General features: G+C 35.9%; 2 protein-coding genes across 2 annotated transcripts in view; both read left to right on the forward strand.

The window, feature by feature from the left end:
* Positions 1 to 20314, forward strand: part of LOC143259730 (uncharacterized) — an 801439-nt gene that overhangs the window by 263444 nt on the left and 517681 nt on the right. The window lies entirely within an intron of this gene.
* On the forward strand, positions 4619 to 11598 carry LOC143259609 (uncharacterized). Its single transcript, XM_076522678.1, has 3 exons — positions 4619 to 4994; positions 9856 to 9950; positions 10413 to 11598. Exons 1-3 carry the CDS (start codon positions 4751 to 4753, stop codon positions 11187 to 11189), a joined length of 1116 nt encoding a protein of 371 aa, XP_076378793.1. The 5' UTR covers positions 4619 to 4750; the 3' UTR covers positions 11190 to 11598.

Genomic DNA, 20314 nt, shown 5'->3' on the forward strand with positions numbered 1-20314 from the left:
CGCACAATCACGTTACGTGTATCCAGTTTTGAATACGTTCGTCGAGCGTGTAAGGACGGTTTAATATGAATTAATTTGCCCCGCGATAAAGCATTCACATTATGCTGAATACGAAAAATGATGACAAAGTATCGTGATTAAAATTTGAAACGAATACGCCGCCCATTGTTTATTTATGATATTGTATGTTTATCTGCCTCGGAAGACCTGATTCGCGCATACGCGATTCCTGCGGGATCGATACTCCTGTTACTCCAGGCTCGTCACAACTGGAGGCGCGAGATTTCCGAGAATATTGAAATCCGTGGAACACGTTTGCTTCTCTTCAAACAAAGTCAACGCGAGAGAATTACAGATTCTCTCTAAAGATCGAAAACAAAAAGAACGAGCAAGATGTCATAGCTAAACTACGAATATGACGTATTTACAATGAAAGAGGGCAGATGAAGTACACATTATCGAAGACATCAGAGGAGTATAAGAACGTCCCGATATTCTTCCCAATTTATTCAAGTTATTGAGAGATGAAATCAGTTTTTGCTTATTTCCATTTCCTTACAATTGAGTAATTTAGAATCATAATAGTGGTGCAAGTCGCATTTCCGAAAATGCTGACTTATGTCTCAACGTGTAATCTATACGTATTAAAATGTTAAAAAGACAAGTGAAGTGAATTAACTCTAAAATAACTATAAATAATCTTAACAATAAATTTGTTCAATAATCAATACACATATTAGTAAACAATAACACCCGTTATTTTTCAAAATGAGGAAAATGCGATTTACGCTACTATGATTCTAATCCACTAAAATGACGTATATGGTCCACAGTCTAGTCACACCTATCGATCCATAAGTTTCTGCAGTTTTGTCCAATGAGAAAGAGAAACTTTCTCTTTCGAGAATTTTGCACCTTTCCAATTAATTTCTGAAACGATTGTTGTGGATCATTCGACAGGAGTGCTTTCGGGGCTCCTCATTGAAATCAGATTGCCTGCCACAACGAAATTTATCATTCGTTGAACAAAATAACAATATAATATTCTGAACAATATAACGTTTAATCGCGCAGGTTGCGCGCAGAAAAATCAACAGGACACGTGCCGCACGGAATCGCCTATACATCCTTCCCTCAAGCATGCGCTATATTACCTATCATGCAGGGACGGAGATAGGTTCACGTACATATGTAAACATTTCCAAAAGTATTTAACGAATATTTTCTTTCAAAACGGAGAAGACACTTTTGTGCTGTTCTCATAACAGCATAACCTTTCTCATACATTGCACAAATGTTGAACTGGGAATCCCGATTCTCAGACGTAGATCGTTTTATGAACTGATTGCGTTTTAACCGTAAATATATGAACCCATATTCTTCGAAAACTGATCATTTAAAATTATCAAATGATGCGTAACTAGCGTTTACAGGTAATGTTAATACGATAAAGCTAATACGATATGAAATAAAGTTGAACTTCTGAATCAGCTCAATAGATATTTGATTTCATGCATTTTTGCATTTCTTGCTGCACGAAATTAATAGATCAGGACTACAATTATTTTACACTTTATTCAGAAAACGTATCGATAGGCTTTTCAATGACTGAACTGTTAAGAAAGAAAGTCTATTAATCCTTTCATATAACATTCCTAAAATTCACGCTTCTTCAGGTTGGTAGGTGTATTTTTCTCATCTCATTTAATATATGTATAAAATGAAGTAATATATTTTTGATTTCTTGAATGCAATAGAAAAAAATTGGAACAAAGAAATTTTGATCTGAATACTGTTTTCTGTCAATAATGCAGAAAATTCTTATTTAGTGTCAAGATCCTCGCTGTAATCATAAGCTTCGTTTCGAAAAAAAACATTAATAGATCAAACGTTTTGCAAAACATTATCAGATCAGACGTTTTGCAAAACATTAATAAACGAAAGTAACGCCGAACAATACATTCGTCATACACGATCAAAGTCGATTGAAATGAATTGTCTCATTCTCGATGCTGCAACTTTTTACGAAACCAAAGTGGACACTGTAAATCGAGAACTAACCGAATCGGATGCAATACAGATCACGAAAGGGTGAAAGGAAAAAATGTATTTTGCTGAATTTGGTTTGCCGCGGTGATTCGGAGCAGCTGAGAGAATAATGCCCAGATTGTTCAGATTATAGAGGAGCCGTAAACTCGGCGCGAAAGAAGCGTTTAGAGACGCGCTTCCATTCTTGTTTTCACACTTGGCAATCACTCTTCTCATTCATCCCGCAGTAAATACTGATGCAGACGCCATTCATTCAGCCGGCGACGTGCGTTTTAAAAATACCTCGACGCTAACTGATTGACACGGTCTACATTTCGGAATGAACTTTGCTGGAAGCTTTTTTTTAAGCCTGCAAGTATTCCCGAATCTTTTCACTACTTCGATGGAAAATTAGAGAAGCTTTTCTTAGCACTCATCTTTATATTGTTAGTTACGCTGCTACATACTGGGCTGATCAGAAAGTTGTGTATGTATAAATGTTTCAACGACGCTTATGACAAAACAGACTCGCAGCGTTCGTGAACATAGTGTTTCGTGCGCTTCGCTGCCGTCTACGGATATACATCGCGGTACGTAGAGACGTACGGAACGGGATGCGTGATTTGAATTCGAATTAGTGATCGGCGCTTGCGATGCAGTCTGGTTCGTTTGGAAGACCGAAGTCGAGATTGCTACGAGGTTTGCGCCCTGTCAGCTTTACCGTTCCCAGCGTAGGACACGCACACGACGCTTTGCATCGTAACCGTAAGCGCAATGATTTGCGCAAATTGATCCGTGTATGAGATAAATACCAATGGGCGTATGGAACTCCTTGCTTGGTGAAAATGCAAATGCTCAAGGATTCAAGGATATCTGCAAACATGATAATTGCGAGATGTCGACGGTAAAAATATGTATGTACTTCGAACAGAAGTGGGAAACCACGTTATAACCGCCGTCGTTATTATAGTAACAAATTGGTCATAATGTATCGATACTCACCAATACCTTTCATCTTTCTACGATCCTCTATTTCTTTCAGTCATTTTTGCCATAAATGCATAAAATCAATCACTCTTGACTTTTGCGGAATTTCGAAATAGCAGTTTTTTCAATTTTTAGAATCTATTCTGCTGTAACTATACAGCTGCACCAGCCATGCAAATGATTTTGACGTAGAACAATTTTGTATCCTGTCTTTATAAAATTCTAAACATTTAAACATGTTTAACCCTCTTATCATACGCGTTTAAGCTGATTGCACGAAAAGATATAAGAATAAATATGAAAATACAAAAGAAAGTAAAAATTGATTAACAAAAAATAAGCAGGTTTTTTTAATTTTAACTGCAATAAGGTGATAATTAGAAACGTTGTATGAAACTGATACACTGTCTCGCTAATATAGACCGAAAACACTGTAGAAATATAATAACATATAATAATATCATGTAATTGTATCGCAATGATCGAAAATTAAATAACCAAACGTCGCAAACAAAAAAAGTAATTTGTAATTTGTTTTCAACGAGCGTATCCATGGGTGCGACGATTGTGAGCACCAGCACGTGGAGTCAATTGAGTCACGTATAGGATAAGCTAGAACTATATTATATGAAGTCGATGGTGTGGCGATGCAGCGGAGTGAACCCGTTCCTAGATGCGATTGTTCGAATCTACGAAAACTGCAACTTCCGAAGACAACGTCCAAGTTTCTTTTGGAATACTACATTGCCGCGATAACATTGCATTGCCGCGTCGTTGATAACAGCTCGTATCGGTTCATCGTATATGCAGTACCGGCACCGTGAAAATGAAAGTCAACAACCCCGATTCACTTTAGGATCTGCATACATGCGTAAATTTGGTAAACCAATTTCAAAGTGCATTTCAAATTCAACGCGGGGCAGGTGAGAATTGATGAAGGTAAAATATTAAATGTGTTTGCGCGTTACAACGTATTTTCTATTCGGTTGCTTCCCTTCAGAATTAATCACGTTCTAAAAATGTGAGATAATTGAAAACGTAATTGTGTTTTCGTATGAATGTTCAAGACTGCATTCTCAAAAAACATAAATTTTGAAAAATAAAAGAAGACTAAAGAAAAAGTCTTACTTTTTCGAAAAAAATATATTTTCCTTCGTTACAACTAAAAAACGGGAATTTAGACATAAAACATATGTAAAATTAATTAGTCTACTATAAGGAGAAGAATAGTTCAAAACGACGTAAAAAATTTGTATTTTGTCTAGATTTTTCAAAATGTGTTCTAATTTCGTCGATTCTGAGAATTTTTGCATCGATGTTTTTTATAATGTTTTTAAAACATCATTCTATGAAAATATCTAACAAAATCGATATTTTTTAATTTTTACTATAAGATCACTGAAAACGGTCTCAATAATCTAACTATTTATAACGATAAACAAGTAACGCTAATAAATAATATAAATAGATGTTAATGAACTTTATCAGCGGGGCAATATGTACGTACTCGTACAAGGACGATCTTGGAAAGCAAGATCGCTGATTTTCACGTAAACATAGCTAAAGATACAATGTGTACACGCCTTAAGAATAGATTGCTACCTTGAATTTGAGCGTGCGCAATCAGTAATTGTTTGGATTTAGGATAGGAACTTGTTCACACAAACATTGCGTACTAACTGATCCTAATCTCTCTTATTTTGTTTTACAACTTCATTTTCCTGCTTCGTTAAGTATGCAGAAATGGCCAAAAGAGGCAGTGCGCGAGTTGATAAATCTCTTCAAGGAGAACGAATACTTGTGGAAGACAGAAAATGTGAAACAATCTCAGAAATCTAAAATAAACAAAAGCTGGTCTACGATCGCGGCAAGAATGTCTATAATACTTAATAAACCAGTGACTGAACTGGATTGCCAGAACAAAGTTATTAACCTCAAAAAATATTTTTGGCGGGAGAATAAGCGTTTACGGAATGAAGGTAGGGTAGAGTGAGGATTACTAGTCTATACAGGGTGTCCCAAAAATGTCGTAAGCCCTTGCTTTTTCTTTAGCAACTTAGTTGGTTGCACATATGTTAATAAGTTATTAACAGCTTACAATAGTTCGCATGTGTTCAGGATATACACTATACTTATTTTTTGTATAGAGACTTAAGGTAAAGGTGTATACGTAGACTTGAATGCTGGTTTCTGTGCCAAACTGATAGCAAACCCACAAATTTTTCCTTCTCCAGTTAATATCAAATCTTCATACTGCACCCATTTTTCTATTGAAAAAATTGTAGAACTGTGGAGTCGTAGGCAGTACGATCGTCAAGCAATGAGCAATTTTCAGAATGGCATAATATCCTGTTGCTACCGTAAGCGAAACTACAGCAGAAGCTAGAGTAAAAATGAATGTATACACCACCAATAACAAAGCTACATAAAAAAGCTCATTCACAATTTCCTGAGAGATATATTCATTAGAGGAAGAAATGGCATGGAATTATTTTTAGTGATAAGGAAAGGTTTATAGTATTAGATAAATTTGATGGTCATAGTTATTATTTCCATGATTTTTATATGAAACATCAGATCTTAAGTCGTGGCATAAAAGTAAAGGTGTGAGCTAAAGTTTGATAGCAATAGTATAATGAAATTAAATTTATAGAATAGTTCAAATATATTAGTTTAATCGACAGCAGTTGAAGGGAAATACTGCAGGAATTATGGGTGCAAACTTTATTTTGCAAGAAGATAATACAAGCGTTCACAATGAAAAGAATAGAAGAAGGCTATTTTAAGCAGTAGAATATCCAGATTTTAGAATAATCAGCTAGACCGCCATACTTAAATATTATTAAAATTTGCAGGATACATTTAGCTAACTCAGTACATATGAATGATTCTATAAGTGAATTGTGAAGTTGAAAAAGATATTTAACAAACATCTTGTTATACGTATTCCTATTTTTGAGTTCTTTTAAAACATTTATGCAGTCTTTCTGATGCGCCAATATCGTTTATCATTTGACATATTGCACAATCAAATCTTTTATTTCCAATCAAACCATAATAAATGTGTAAAAATACATTGAAACAATTTTTTACTTTTACTGAACTCTATAATCGTTAAAATCAATACAATATGTTATAATAAGGACTAGAAAACACAATATCCATATAGTGCGTTATCTTTTTGTCGTGGAGCATAGAGCATGTGCCTTGGATTTCGGTGATGCCTGCGATCAATTATGTAGATCGTCCCCTATTGTTCGAGGTCAGTGCACTCATACACCTTGTGACACTTCTCGTGTTCTGTTCGGATACCGAAATATTTGTATCTAATATGAAACAATACTTTTACGTATATTGAGTTGTACAATTCTCGAGTTCTGTACGAAGCCAACACTCTGTGAAGCATAGCCTGCCATCGCGCCAGAATTTGTGAGCTGTATTCACTCTGATTGGCCCCTATTTTTCATTAATGACTCTTTAACAAAGCCATAACCGCTCCCAATATTTTCGCTAATGATTATGTTATTTCAAGCCAACTCAGGAATTGCCTCTTTTAAGGGCTTACAACATTTCTGAGAAATTCTATAGAACTCTGGAAATTGGGTCATTTTTTAATCATGATATTGTATTGATTGGCATGTTGACGAAAGTTTGCCACAAATAATTTTTGTATAGCACCCCATTTCAATCCTGTGAATACTACAACTTGCATAGTCTTTTTAGGGTAGCAAGATCATGCAAGAACTATTTGTATTTAGAACAAAATATCTTCTAGGAAAGTATTTATTGACCGACATTATTGAGTGCAGAATTTCGTCAAGTAATATCCTGGTTATTAATATAGATGAGAAGCGGAGAGAGTGATACATTCGTCCCTGACCCCGGGTCGATTGTAACAGTCCACGGGGTCGATTATAGAATAAATGTAACTTTCTAAAATTAACACATTTATCGATATCTGTTATAATAATAAATGAACGAAAGTACAAATTGTAACGAATTATTTGGTACAAAATATATTTATTCATTCAGCGCATTGCATCAATGTTTCTATACTTAAATTCTTTATATTTATATATTATATTCCTATAGCGTATTTAGAATATTAGAACAAGAAACGTGTATGGCAAATATTATTCTTAAATTTATTAGACCCCTATAATTCTCTGTAACTGAAGATACATATTGATTTATCATGTTTTTAAAATCTAATTTAATTTTTAACCACAATATGGCAAAAGTATCTTATTCTTTGATCTTGTTTCATTTGTAAGCACAATATGGCGAAATTAAGCATCTTGTTCACTTACTTCTCTTATGTAGCAAAGGCGACTTCATTTAAGATTTTCCATTCTTACTTCACAGGTCAGATTAATTTGCATCTAGAGATTGGTATTTGCTGGTTTTGGGTGACATGAGTTTGTTTAAACCCATTTTGTAAATTCGAACTATAAAAGATTAATGCCATGTTGAACGCCACTTCATCCATACCTGGGTGACGGCTATGTTTCCGCAGTCTTCATTCAATTAAAGCAGGATTTTGGAGGTAATTTATAGTAATTTTATTTGTAACACAACTGTAACGAGTATAGACAATATAGGGCAACAATAAAGTATAAAGTAAACAAAAACAAACATTAAAAACATACTTGTACTAATAATAAACTAATAAAATATAAAATATACTTATACTAACAAATTATACTTATATTTAAATTTGTTTTAAAAATATTATATCATTTTATTAGTTACGATGGAATTCGTTAACACATTGTAAACATAATTGGGGTGACTCTGGACACTCAGGACAATACGTTATATAGTCTTTTGTAAATTTTTTTTTGTTTCGTGGTGCTGGGAGAAACTCTACCTCCTGTCTCTCTGTCATTGTCACTAATTTATCGCATAGTACTCGAATTTCTTCATTCCCATGCTGCACCATTATGGATATAGCTGCAATAGTCTCTTTTCAAGAAATCATAATAAAATATTTTCCGGTGTCAATGCCTTAAATATTGACATTTTTGTTTTTCACAAGAATCGTGTTTAGATTTACGAGAATAGAAACAGAACGGTGTTTCTCGCTATCACAGCGTCGCGATTTTCCCCCAGTCTACCATTCTCTCTTCAAACTCGCTCTCGCGGCGCACAGGTTGAGCTTAAGAACACTCTTTCCCACACATGCGTATACTTATTTACCCCTTGCTGCTCCGACATTGCATAGGTATATTTCTCAAACATTCGTTTCTCAACAGCCACAGTCACACTTGGCACGGGAAAAAAACGCTCCCTTCTACGACATTGGCGTAACTGGAATCTTTGTTCATTTGTTACCATATTGACTTTTACCATTTTGCCATACATGTGGATTGCACAGAATAAGGTATACATATTTATAAGTAAAGTTACACAACAATAGTTATTTATATATCTATTTAATACTGAGATTAAGAATTAGATCGTACAAACATAATTCTTAAACCTAAAAAATAGTAAGGAAAACAATTTGAGATTGGTTAAAAGTAAAATATATATATAATATAAAATATATAAAATCTACAATAGATTTTTTCAGCAAAAAATATTTTGCTCTTATGGTGCTGGTCTTCCCGTTTTAATCATTTTGTTTCGGAGGAAAATGCCGACTTTTTCGTGAAAAAGGGAGGTGGGGAACCTCCTCTGATGTCTACCTGGTTACGCCAATGTTCTGCAGTCTCCATACTTTTTGGTAACGTGATGTGTTCATTCGTCGAATACAGGGACACACCCGTGAAGAACAATCATTAGACTGCGAGCTTTCATGCAAGCATTTTAAATTCCCTGTTTTTATTAGGTTCAGGAGGAATAAGATAAAATAAATTCTAAAATGTGAAAGACTTTTACTTATTTGTCTTTTTCAATGAATATTCATTTTTGCCGATAAAAATAGTTTTTTTGAGTTTTCTTTAGAAATTTTGTCAGTATTCTATGTTAATCATAATTTTCTCTAATTTGATTAATTATACATCAGTTATATCAGATTATGTTATATATTTTAATGTTAATTTCATTAAAGAGAAGACACATTTTTATCTTTGGCGATTTTTTACTATTTAGTATTCGTTGTTAACCTAACACTTTTTCCACTTACATGTGAGCATATCCCTAATAATAATGATAGTAATTTTATTGTATAAAATAAAATGGAAAATATGGTCGGGAACTATCTTTCGGGTAACTTAATATACTCCCGGAAGTAAATAATCGGCTGATAATTTCGATTGCCTATATCAGCACGCATATAATTGTAAAATACATACATAGTAAAGTGGTACGCCTCGTGCAGCATGGCATCCTTCCAGTTCAGCCGCGAAAGGCTCAGTGTAAGTGTTATGCAACGTGTAGTGCAATGTACGCTGCAACACGTTATTGTATCCTACATGTCACAAACATTTCTGCCGTGATACCGATTACAATGAACTGCAAGCGCCATTGTATTCGCAGCAAACACAGATTGCCGATGAATTGTCGCTAACTGTTCACTAAGTATTGTGTACGAGTTTTCGTTTTTGTTACATGTTATATTCTATAATGCACGACACTAGTTTCTGTGAAATGTAAGTTACATCATGTAAATCATCGCTAGGTAGATTTTAAATTGATATAATCTTATATCACAATGAAGTAACATTTCTACATATTATACTTCCAACGTTAATTTGCACCTTTGTTCATCGACTTCACTGGTAAAAAATCACCCAGTTTCAATCGAACAAGTGGTCACAAAGTGAACACCAAGTGCTTCAAACATTTTGGAATTGTTGTCGGAATGTAACATTTGTATATTCCAATTTCTTTAAGGCAAGAAAACTGGCACGAGTAAGTGGTGTTTTTATGATAGCTTCTCTTTTCTCACGGACAAAGCTATTACAAAGTTAGGAGATTACCCCATTGATGTAAGTACATCGATTCATTTGAACGATGCATCATTTAGCATTTAATTATCATTGTGATAAAATTGCAAATTATCCTATAAATTCCCAATATCTTATGCAACTAATGTATTGCTCTCAAAACTACTGAGCAACAATGATTAAATTTCTTACGGAATATGTAATTTCATTCTTAATTATCTGTCGACTTTCTTGTTTAACTTGTCAATCAGGCGATTAGTCTATTTCAAACGTTTGATCGGCCGATATAGTGAAAAAATCATTATTTAAATTAATCATGGACGTCAATGTTACTATATTTTATCTACATGCTACGTTAAATTCAAACGTAATTAATATTATATTTCAATTTTATTGGTCCGGTTTCTGTATGTTTGTGGTTTGAATACACGAACAATCTTTTAAATTGAAATATTCTAGAACTAGAACTTGTTTAGATAATTAACCGATGCACCACGTTTACAGGCTTTATCCGAACCAAATATAACTGGCGATATGACAGATAACATTTTGTTTTCTACGACAAGGAGAACCTCAACAAGGATCGAGTATCTCAAAAATTTGCCGAAAGAAACGGAAGTAAATGCGACTGACGATAGCACAAGCAGCGCTATGCCCTCGCTGGAAAGAGTTGCCAAAAGAAAGGCCACACAAACCACAAACACTCCAGTGAGAAAAAGAAGGATACCAGACGTAAGCCAAGCTCCAGTAAGTCTGAAAAATATAGAACTAGAGTCGACTGATGAACAAACCCCAACAAACTCGAAAAGTGCAGAAGTAAATACTATGGAAGATAGTAGAATAGATATTACTGACGTTCAGCCTAATCAAAAGACGATTCAAGCGAATAGGGAAGCGAAATTTATGAACGCGCACTTTATTCGAAGATCGGCGGATCGTGGTCACACCTTAATGCATTCATCGTACGCTGTAGTAGATCCGTTTAACAGCCCGATACAGGATGAGTGTCAAAATTTCTGCCTGTATGTTATGCACAAGATGAGAACTTACTCGACTTACACACGATGCGCTGTTCAGCACGCGATAAGCGATATTCTTTTCAATGCTGACGTGGGCTTATACAATTGCGCGGCTTCGTCGTCTACTCTCAATGTGTCAACGGAGCCGAGACACTCAAATTTGTACCCACATGTAGAAATTACTTCACCGATCAGTGTATGTAAAACTGAGGACATCAGTGATCTGGATGACGAGGATATGTTAAGCACATGTCTTGATTAAGTTTAGGTTCAACGAGACAGCTCTGTATATATCATCAAAATTACTCTGTGTACATTACTAAAGTTGGTTTTTATAGAACGGGGTGACATGTATGACAAGAGTTTCTTTCGTGAGATTGGGAGGTGAAGCGTGAAAGGTTAAACCGATACTTATTTTAGGATCTTCTGCGGATCTTGTGCTTGAATGTTTTTGATCAGAGCAAGTATTTATGACTGATGCCTATTGAGGAATAATTACGCGATAAGCTGTAATTCTCAGCTGTTTTTCCTGTGCAACAGGAAAAACACGAAGTATACTCGTAAGAATATAAGTATATTCGTTGTTCCGATCAAAGGTACGCCACATTTGCGTTGAGATTTTATAAAGTCGCTACTGTACATCTTCGAAAATAAAAAAATTTGTTAACACACTTGGTAGTTATTTCTTTTGAAAAATTAAAAATCCTAATAAAATTGATACGGCCGTAAAGGAAAAGCTTATGTTTTCAGAAAAAATTTTCTTCGATTTTATGAATAAACGATAATTGAATTTCGTAATACCGTTATGAAGTTAGGATAACGTACTGTGGAATACATTTCATTATATGTGCATGAAATTAATTAGTTTTTCAGATGGGTTGCATTCTGGTCTGTGAAATGTATTGTAGGGGAACCTACAACATAGCAGACCTTCCTTTTCATTCTTCTGTAGTTCGATTTATTCATGTCTGAGTATATTATATTGTCTCGTGTATTATCTTAAATTTATAATATAATAAAATAAATAAATAAATAACATATAAAATAAAAATTCGATCTAATGTAATGAACTTTTTTCAATTATGTATTTGTCACTAGAATATCAATATATATATTTCACTATTTATGTTGACTTCTAGGCGAAAAAGTAACAATTACGGTAGAGACAGCTCAAGTGCCGATGTGCAAAAAATGATCAAAACAATTTCATGGTGATGGTTTCAATTTCATCTCGAATCTACCTATAAATTATTAGCGGACTGCGGATTTTGATACAAAGTGAAAATTATCTGCATGAATTGCAAAAAATAGAAACTAAATAGCAAATTTATTCATCGTTTAATCACTATATCGAACTATAATCGAATATAATAATAATATATCGAATATATAATAATATTGGGTTCGCAACTAAGTAATTGCCGATTTCAGTTATAGATGTCTCTCACTCCCATTTTTATGATATCCGTAAATGTTATATTATAAAATTATTATTATTATTATTATTATTATGTTATTTTTTATTATCCGTGAATGTTAGCAACTGGACAAATTGAATGCAGCGGTCAAAGAAAAGCGACCAGAATTGGTCCATCGTAAAGGTGTCATTTTCCACCAGGACAATGCTAGGCCGCACACGTCTTTGTCCACTCGGAAAAAATTGATGGATATTGGTTGGGGATTGATGTTACACCCACCATATAGCCCTGATCTCGCGCCATCGGATTACCACTTATTTCGATCCTTGGACAACTCCCTTCGTGGTAAAACTTTTAATGATGATGACGCTGTAAAATCTCACTTAACTCAGTTTTTGGCCGAGAAGGATCAGACTTTCTACGAGCGTGGAATTTTCAAGTTGTCAGAGAGATGGCAGAAGGTCATCGAATAAAATGGAAAATACATTACAAATTAAACTTCATGCCAAGTAGAAAAAATTTTTTATTTCATTGAACAAATCGGCAATTACTTAGTTGCCAACCCAATATATCGAAACCCTTTCTTGAGAACCATTTGCATCTTACCAAGAATTTCGACGCTATTTTCGATCTTACCTAACATCGCCGTGTAAAATATAATTACTATGTACGCGGCACTAGTTCCGCGATAACAGTTTACGCCGGCCGTAAGTTTTGCCACTGTGTATTACGTGTATCAATTGCGATATGCGAAATGAGGAAGAATGAACGCGGATCGAACGTATTTCGGTTCCCCATGCACGAGTCGGCGTCGCGTCGGTGTGCGCACAGTATGTCGTTGTTCTCTCGCGAAATTGGAACGTTTCACCGCGGCGAGGCCATTGCAATTTTCATCGATACGATCTGACCATCGACCGTGAAGCCGGGCCCGTTTCCTGTCCGGAATCGTCGAACCGATTTCGACCGGTCGCGTCGGTCGTCGGGGCACGTGCTACCGCCATTTTCTCCCACCCCTGTCGCCTTTCACTCCTATTTCCTCCGGCTCCTCTTTTCCCCTCTCCTATTCGCTCACCTATACGTATTATTCCCGGAGTTTTTCAATTCTTCGCGTCTTCCTCGTTTGCCTCGTACGATCCGTCTCTCCGACGTTTGTTATCGCTTTTTTCATCATCCCAGTTGGTTTAGCGAGACATTTCGTCCGTAAACTCCGCCATTCTTCCGTAATCAACAGACTGATCCCTTATTTAGGAGTATTGTTCCACGGTTGGAACGGTGGAGCCCGATTTAACGATGCTTCCTGATTGATAAGCAACTCTCGAGGCTGCTGTAGATTGTTTTAGAATACTTTTAATCGTCCGCGGATCGAAGAACGCTACTCAACCAGTTGTGTGGAATCTCGCACATTCCTTTGTGTAGATCGAAAGTATTAGCTTATCTCAAATGTTCTTTTTGTGAATTGTGCGCTTAACATTTTGGATCTATATCGCATAGTGGTCCCTTTTCCCAAAATGCTGGCCAAATTTAATTGGTAGTTTCATATGTATACAATAGCAGTTTCTTCCTTCCTAGCAAATTTTGCTAGCTAGTAGAGTAAATTCTCTCCAATTGTTCCTCAGCTTATAAAGAAAAAGGGACAGTTTTGGAAGAGGAGGTATTTGTCTTCGTCATGCTAGCGAACGAGCCACGACTCCAATCTTAATACCATTAAAACGGTAGCGTAGATGCCTGGCAGCTATTATGCGACACCGGTGTAATTAGCGTGATAGTGATCGCACGCGAGACTCTACCGAACGAAAGCCTACTTTTCGTGGAAGAAGAAGGCTGATGATGTTCATCTGATCGCACTTTCTAAGCTTGGAATCGATCTAGAATAGTCGGGACGGTTCCACACGAGAAAATAGCAACCAGTTGTTTCATAGAAATGAAGAACTATGCCCGATTCTCGCCATAGGAAACTAGAACAAATTTTTAAAGATTTTATTATTTTTCTATATAAACAAAATATTTATATAAGAGCAGAGTAACGGAGGAGTTCGACCAGATGTTACTTTTTCGTTATTTATTTTCAAACGTGGTCTATAGTTAGAATAAATGTAAATTCGCATTAAAATTTTTGTAGAAAAATGACGTTAATAGAGTATGCAATTTTTCGAAATGAGGAAGTGACTTATTGTTTATTTTTTTACGCATTAACTCACTAACGCCGATAATAATTTTTCTCACGAACGAAGTTACGAAACACTTTTTCCATTTCCTTTTATAATAATGTTCCAGTAGCGGCGTTTATTGATCACAATCAATAAGGGGTTAATGCAATGTAATCCAAAAATAAATTGGTTAATTATTTGATGCTATATCGTAGAGAAAAGAAGCAAATTCTATATGATTTCGTATTTTATACGATTTCGTATTTGCGCAAAAATACGTATGAAATAAATATAACCGTCTGCACATTAATTAACATTCTAATTAGCCAACGGATAAAACAATGGTAAAGTTGTTACACAATTAAGATACACCTACTCGAAATAACATAAAAATTGAAAAAGCTTTATTGGGATTCCTCTTCCCTATGTTTTTCAACTATATCGTAAGCATGTAGATTATCCACCATTTAATTACAGCACATCTTTGTTAAATTATTTTTCATATTTTAATGTAAAACTGTAACTGCGGGAACTGCGAATTAAATGAACTATATTACCAACTGTGTGTGTGTTGATTGCATACTATTTATAATTTATATTCCGTTGTTTCCACGACTCTTCTTTCTTGTCTGCGCGCGTCTATTATTATGATGAAAAGAATTCGCGCGGGCAATATTACGTTTAATTACAATATTCTGTGGATGAGTGGGTGTCTGTTGACTCGCGTACACCAAGAAGATAGGTCTTCGGCCTAGTATCACGTGCTTTCCTTGTCGGAATAGGTGGGCCGTTATTCTTTTTAATTATTCGCTGCCCACTAGCGAACGTGAAAGGATCCTCGAGGACCCGCGATGCAATTAGGAAGGCTCGCGCTGGTCGACTGTAATTAAAATTATTTGCTCCTTACTGCCGCTGAATCCGAAGCTGAAACCAAGCTGGAATTTCTCTTCCGGTTTCGTGCTCTCCGCTTTTTATTTGTTTCGTCTGCCTTACGGTCTTCCTTCTCGTTGGGTCCGCGGGGAAAAAACAGACAATCTCGTTAGGAAAGATAAATAATGAACCGGCCTGGTACCGATAAGGGTGAAATGCGAGTTCTATTCGACTATGACGTGTGATTCAATTTGGCTGACGGTAATTGCACGCGATTTATCTGTTCGGTTGGTTATGCGTGGACAGTTCAATTGCGCTAGCTGTCTACGAGCGTGCCACCATCGCCGCGTACCACTGACACGCGTTCGTATAAACCAATGAAATTACCCGGTGTCTTCAGTCGATCTCGGAAGACCGTGATGGACGTAGAAGTCTTTTTCTGAAAAGAGTCGCGAGAAATATTTTATTCTACATTGGACCAAGCGTGCATTGCTTCATTAAACCTAACGATTAATCAGGACCAAAATTCGCCCAGTTTCTGTTTCTTTATACGCTGATGTAAGTGTATAAAATAACAGATTTGTTTCTGTTTGTGTTCGAGGATCCATTTCTTTTTAAGCTGAAGTAGTCGTCTGCACACATCTGCCATTTAGAATTGTGGTTTCTAGGAATGGGATCGAGTCCAATACAACGGCCCTCAAAAGTGTTCGTGCATCTTTTAAAACACAATAACTCTTTTAAAATTGAAATAAGATTGTTATATTGAAAATAATGTAATAATATTGTGAAATTGATCTTATGTCTTATCAATTTTATATGTTACTCATCTTTGCTGTAAATGCATAAAATCCGTAGTTTAGCTATAACATAATATAATTCAAGCGTACTCCCATACATAACTTTACAACCTAATTCGAACAGTATTTGGGAAACTGCTGGGAAAATATATACATATTGTTATAAAGTTGCATGTAAACTCATTCGTATGTAAAGCCCATTCAATTCTATTGAGAATTAGTTGTATTTTTAGTACCTATGTACGTTAATTTAAAATAAGTTTTCTACAATCACTAATTGGATTTGACAGTTAATTTGAATCTAATTTAAGATTGCATTTCTATTCAGTTATGCGTCACATAATAAAAGGTCTGATTCTATGTAAACGCCTGTTTCACAGATCGTAATAGTTCTTCTTCAGGAACAGGTTTCCCTTTACATTCACCGACAAATGCACAGGTAAATTCTAATAATAAATTCAAATATTGGTCAACGCGCGCGCGCGCGCGCGCGAGCATATCCATCGTATCACCTGCCGGGGAATAATCTGAACTGTAATTAACATTCCTGGTTTTCATTCGCAGCAGTATTTATCGTAAGAGATACATGTATTTTCTCATAAATGTGTATATAGCGAGACGCGTGTTTGTTTAATAAATGAAATTAATAACGGTGCACACGAAAGGAAGCAAGGATGCAGAAATTTGACTGGATGTGCGGTATAATTATGCTTTAATACTCTGCACAACGAGATCTAATTCATCAACATGGTATCGCATATTTTCTGGAACAGTGCTCTAACTTAAAAGCTGTTAACTTTAATGAGTTTGAATCTCCTGAATTGTTATAATTTTTTAATAACATAACAGTTTCGGATCGCTGCACAAATATAATAATATTCTAATTCAGTTTTATAAATATACGTATTTAAATATCTTTGAAACAACTCATATTTGGTTTCATGACAACACCGATACGAAGTTCTTCAATCAAGAGTCATTTAGTAATACATCATTATTGCTGAAGGAAATGTACAACATTCGTCAATTTATGCAAATGACTATAAAGGATCAGTGTTTCCTGTATCAGTAACTAAAAAATTACCGATGTCGTGGCAAATGGTCGACATCACGAGCATATTTTCCTCCATCGAGTGAGAGAGTCTAATTGGCAGAGGCAATCGCATAGTCAGCCTTTATCTAGACAATTAAGCTTCGATCGTGAATTTCAACGTAGACTCGTCTATTTCCTTCGCGAGCGATTCCACCTGAAGTGGAATCAAGCTTTTTGTGCGGGATATGATAATTTCGTTGGCCCAGTTTTCCGGCAATGCCGAGCGTACTTTGATCGTCGTTAAATGCTGAAGCAATCCCAGTGGTTGAACGCATCCAAGTAATTTTCTTTCCCTCTGCATGGATTAAAAAGCAGAACAGCGATTTACGAATATACATCGAATGTCGTTTCATCATTAGCAACGTGAATATCTCGATGAGAATCCGAGAATCTTCTAAATGTATAGTAATTTCTTCATTCTAATGGTTTAGAAATAACTGTCAGAGATCACAGTTAAGTAAATTTAGCTGCACGTGGAACCGTGAATTTATTCAAGACCGATTAATTATTTCAAGACTGGATTAATGTTTAATTGAAATAAATTGCCTAGTAAACTGACCTTGAGAATAAGTTATTCAGTTTGTTGATTTGATCAGTTCATGGTTGTTGAACTGATGAATGCTCAAATTACCCACCTCACTTCTAGACTTACGTCACTTCTATATGTATATAGTCTTTTACGCTTCTTTTAATATCTAAATCCAAGATCATTCATTTATATTTCATGCGTATTGAAATGAAGTGCAAAATTTGGATTAAAATTGTTATGATGTGTGTAACAATTTTATTTCGATAATTATTACCAACTTTTGCGGTACACATTATGAATTCGTCTGGTTAATACGAGGAATGACAGCAATGCAGAAGAAGTGATACAAGACATGATAACAACACAGTAACAGTAATGCAAAGCACAACCATTTCAACAGCAGTGACAACAATATTGAGGAAGTAGTGCAAAGCATAATAACAACAATGATAACAGTACAGAAGCAACAATACGAAGCATAACCACAGCGACAGCAATGCTGAAACAGTAATACAAAGCAGAAGAACACAATCAAACGCGACAATCAACGACAATAAATTTATCGGAGTAATGCGAAGTTTCGAACAAGAGATATGAGAGTGAATGAACATAATTGTATGAATTTGGTTCAAGAAAAAGCATACCCAGTGCGCAGCGGATCGATGAACGAATGCAGGCGTTAAGGCAACCGTGCAAGAAATTAATCAAGCCGTCGACTTTGCACGGCCACGGTCTGCCACCATGGCCAAGGGAGGAGGCGAGAGAGAAAGTGAATTCATTAATTTCGTTGCGTACACGCGAATAACAGAGTTCCGGCAACAAGTACGTAATACATAGACGTCAGAGTCCATTTTGACGGCGCCGCGCCGCTGTCGAAGGTCGGTCTCGTTTCCTTTTTACTGAGACTAGTTCGCCGATTAACTTATTGGATAGTGGTTGTATGCACGTGGGCCAATATTTCTCAGCTTGGTCAGAGAAGGAGTGAAAGAATTTTCTTTTCGAAATGTCATCATGAAGGAAAATAGTTCTGCAAACGAAGGCGGTGCTATTCACTCGGAATCGGTTACTGTGGAGTCATCAATTGCTGTGCCTTTGATTTGTTTTTGACCATAATTAGTTTTGTATTTATCGAATAAGACATTTTTTATTAAAAGATGAAATAAGTTGCTCAATGCTGCTTCAATGTGTGGACACAGCTCCATAACAACAGTCCCAATTCAACTGTGAAGTATTCGGTATTAGAAGGATACACAAATGACATTTTTCTGTCGTCGAGAAAGTTGAGTTTAAATTTTAAGTGTGTTCGAAATATCAAAATATCATCTCTTGTTGTTAGTTCATGAGTTATTAAATATATGAGAAATTATGTTACAGCGCTTGTATCCCTTTCGCATGCAAACAGTTATGAAAATCAATAATAATTTAAGATATTCGATATAATTATGTCAAGTCTATATTGCAAACACTTGTTTAATTTACATGTACAATGTATTTGAATGCTAAAAGATTCAGAGGTACATCGAGGGTTCGGATAATTCTGGTTCTGCAGTATTTCAAGGATAATAAAGAATAATAATTTCAATAATTTCAAGGATCAAAATCTCTAGGATAATAAAAAAAAATAATAATAAATTTTATAAAAACTATACATTTGCATCCCTTTTGTTCTAACTGGCTTATTCGGTACGCGCTCAGAGTCAGCAGCGTTTGAACAGAAATTCATTTCATTATATCCAGACGTAGAATCGTTGCTCCACATTTGTATCGCAGAATTTCGTGCAGCTTTTGTGAGCGGCTGGCTCCCCATTTCGGGAACCCACGCGACAACCCTCGAGGGGGTGAGTCCGGGGCCCCTATCCGATGACCGGGGGATTAAAATGGAGCAGCGCAGTTGATGCGCATGCATTATGTAGTTAAACGGAACGTAAATACAACCCTCTGAACGGGTTTCGACCACCTTAGGAGATTCGTTCGTGCGCTCGTAACTATAAATATGGTTGACGACACGCAGGACTTCCGACAGCAAAAAGGACGAAAAGGACCGGTCACAATTGTGCGGAAAGTAGGCTCGTCAAAGCCACGCGAACCATATTTGGCCGGGATCGTCGATCTTCCTCCAGCATGTCAAGCTTCTTCTAGCTCGTACTCGGCCAATGAACGTTTTGCTATTTTTCTTGCCGTTTTATGGGCAACAGATCGCATGGTTAGAAATGGAATGGCCGACGGGTTTCCAGAGGATCGGCCTGGTGACATCGGTTAGACCCGTTCGTATGAACATATTCACTGCTGCCGTCCGTTTGACTTTTCACATCTTTTGTTTAAAAGATGTACGGCAGAACCTCGATAACTCGAGAACCTTTATAAGACGAAAATTTTCTTTACTTTCTTTCGCACAGGTGCAGGAACCTCTACAAGTCGAAATGACACTTCAATAATATTAAATAAACTTCTTTTACTTTGTTTAATTCTGAGTAAAAAAAATTTGACATGTCTTACTCGATAAATATAAAGTTAATTATGCTCGGAAACAATT

Source organism: Megalopta genalis, chromosome 6 (assembly GCF_051020955.1).
Source record: "Megalopta genalis isolate 19385.01 chromosome 6, iyMegGena1_principal, whole genome shotgun sequence".
Taxonomy (NCBI): Eukaryota; Metazoa; Arthropoda; class Insecta; order Hymenoptera; family Halictidae; genus Megalopta; species Megalopta genalis.

What these genes read in the sequence shown, in the direction of transcription:
- LOC143259609 (XM_076522678.1), top strand. Translation starts at nt 4,751, where the DNA reads ATGCAGAAATGGCCAAAAGAGGCAGTGCGCGAGTTGATAAATCTCTTC. An exon ending in TAAGCGTTTACGGAATGAAG is followed by an intron (nt 4,995 to 9,855) that starts GTAGGGTAGAGT and finishes AATTTCTTTAAG; the next exon opens with GCAAGAAAACTGGCACGAGT. An exon ending in TAGGAGATTACCCCATTGAT is followed by an intron (nt 9,951 to 10,412) that starts GTAAGTACATCG and finishes CCACGTTTACAG; the next exon opens with GCTTTATCCGAACCAAATAT.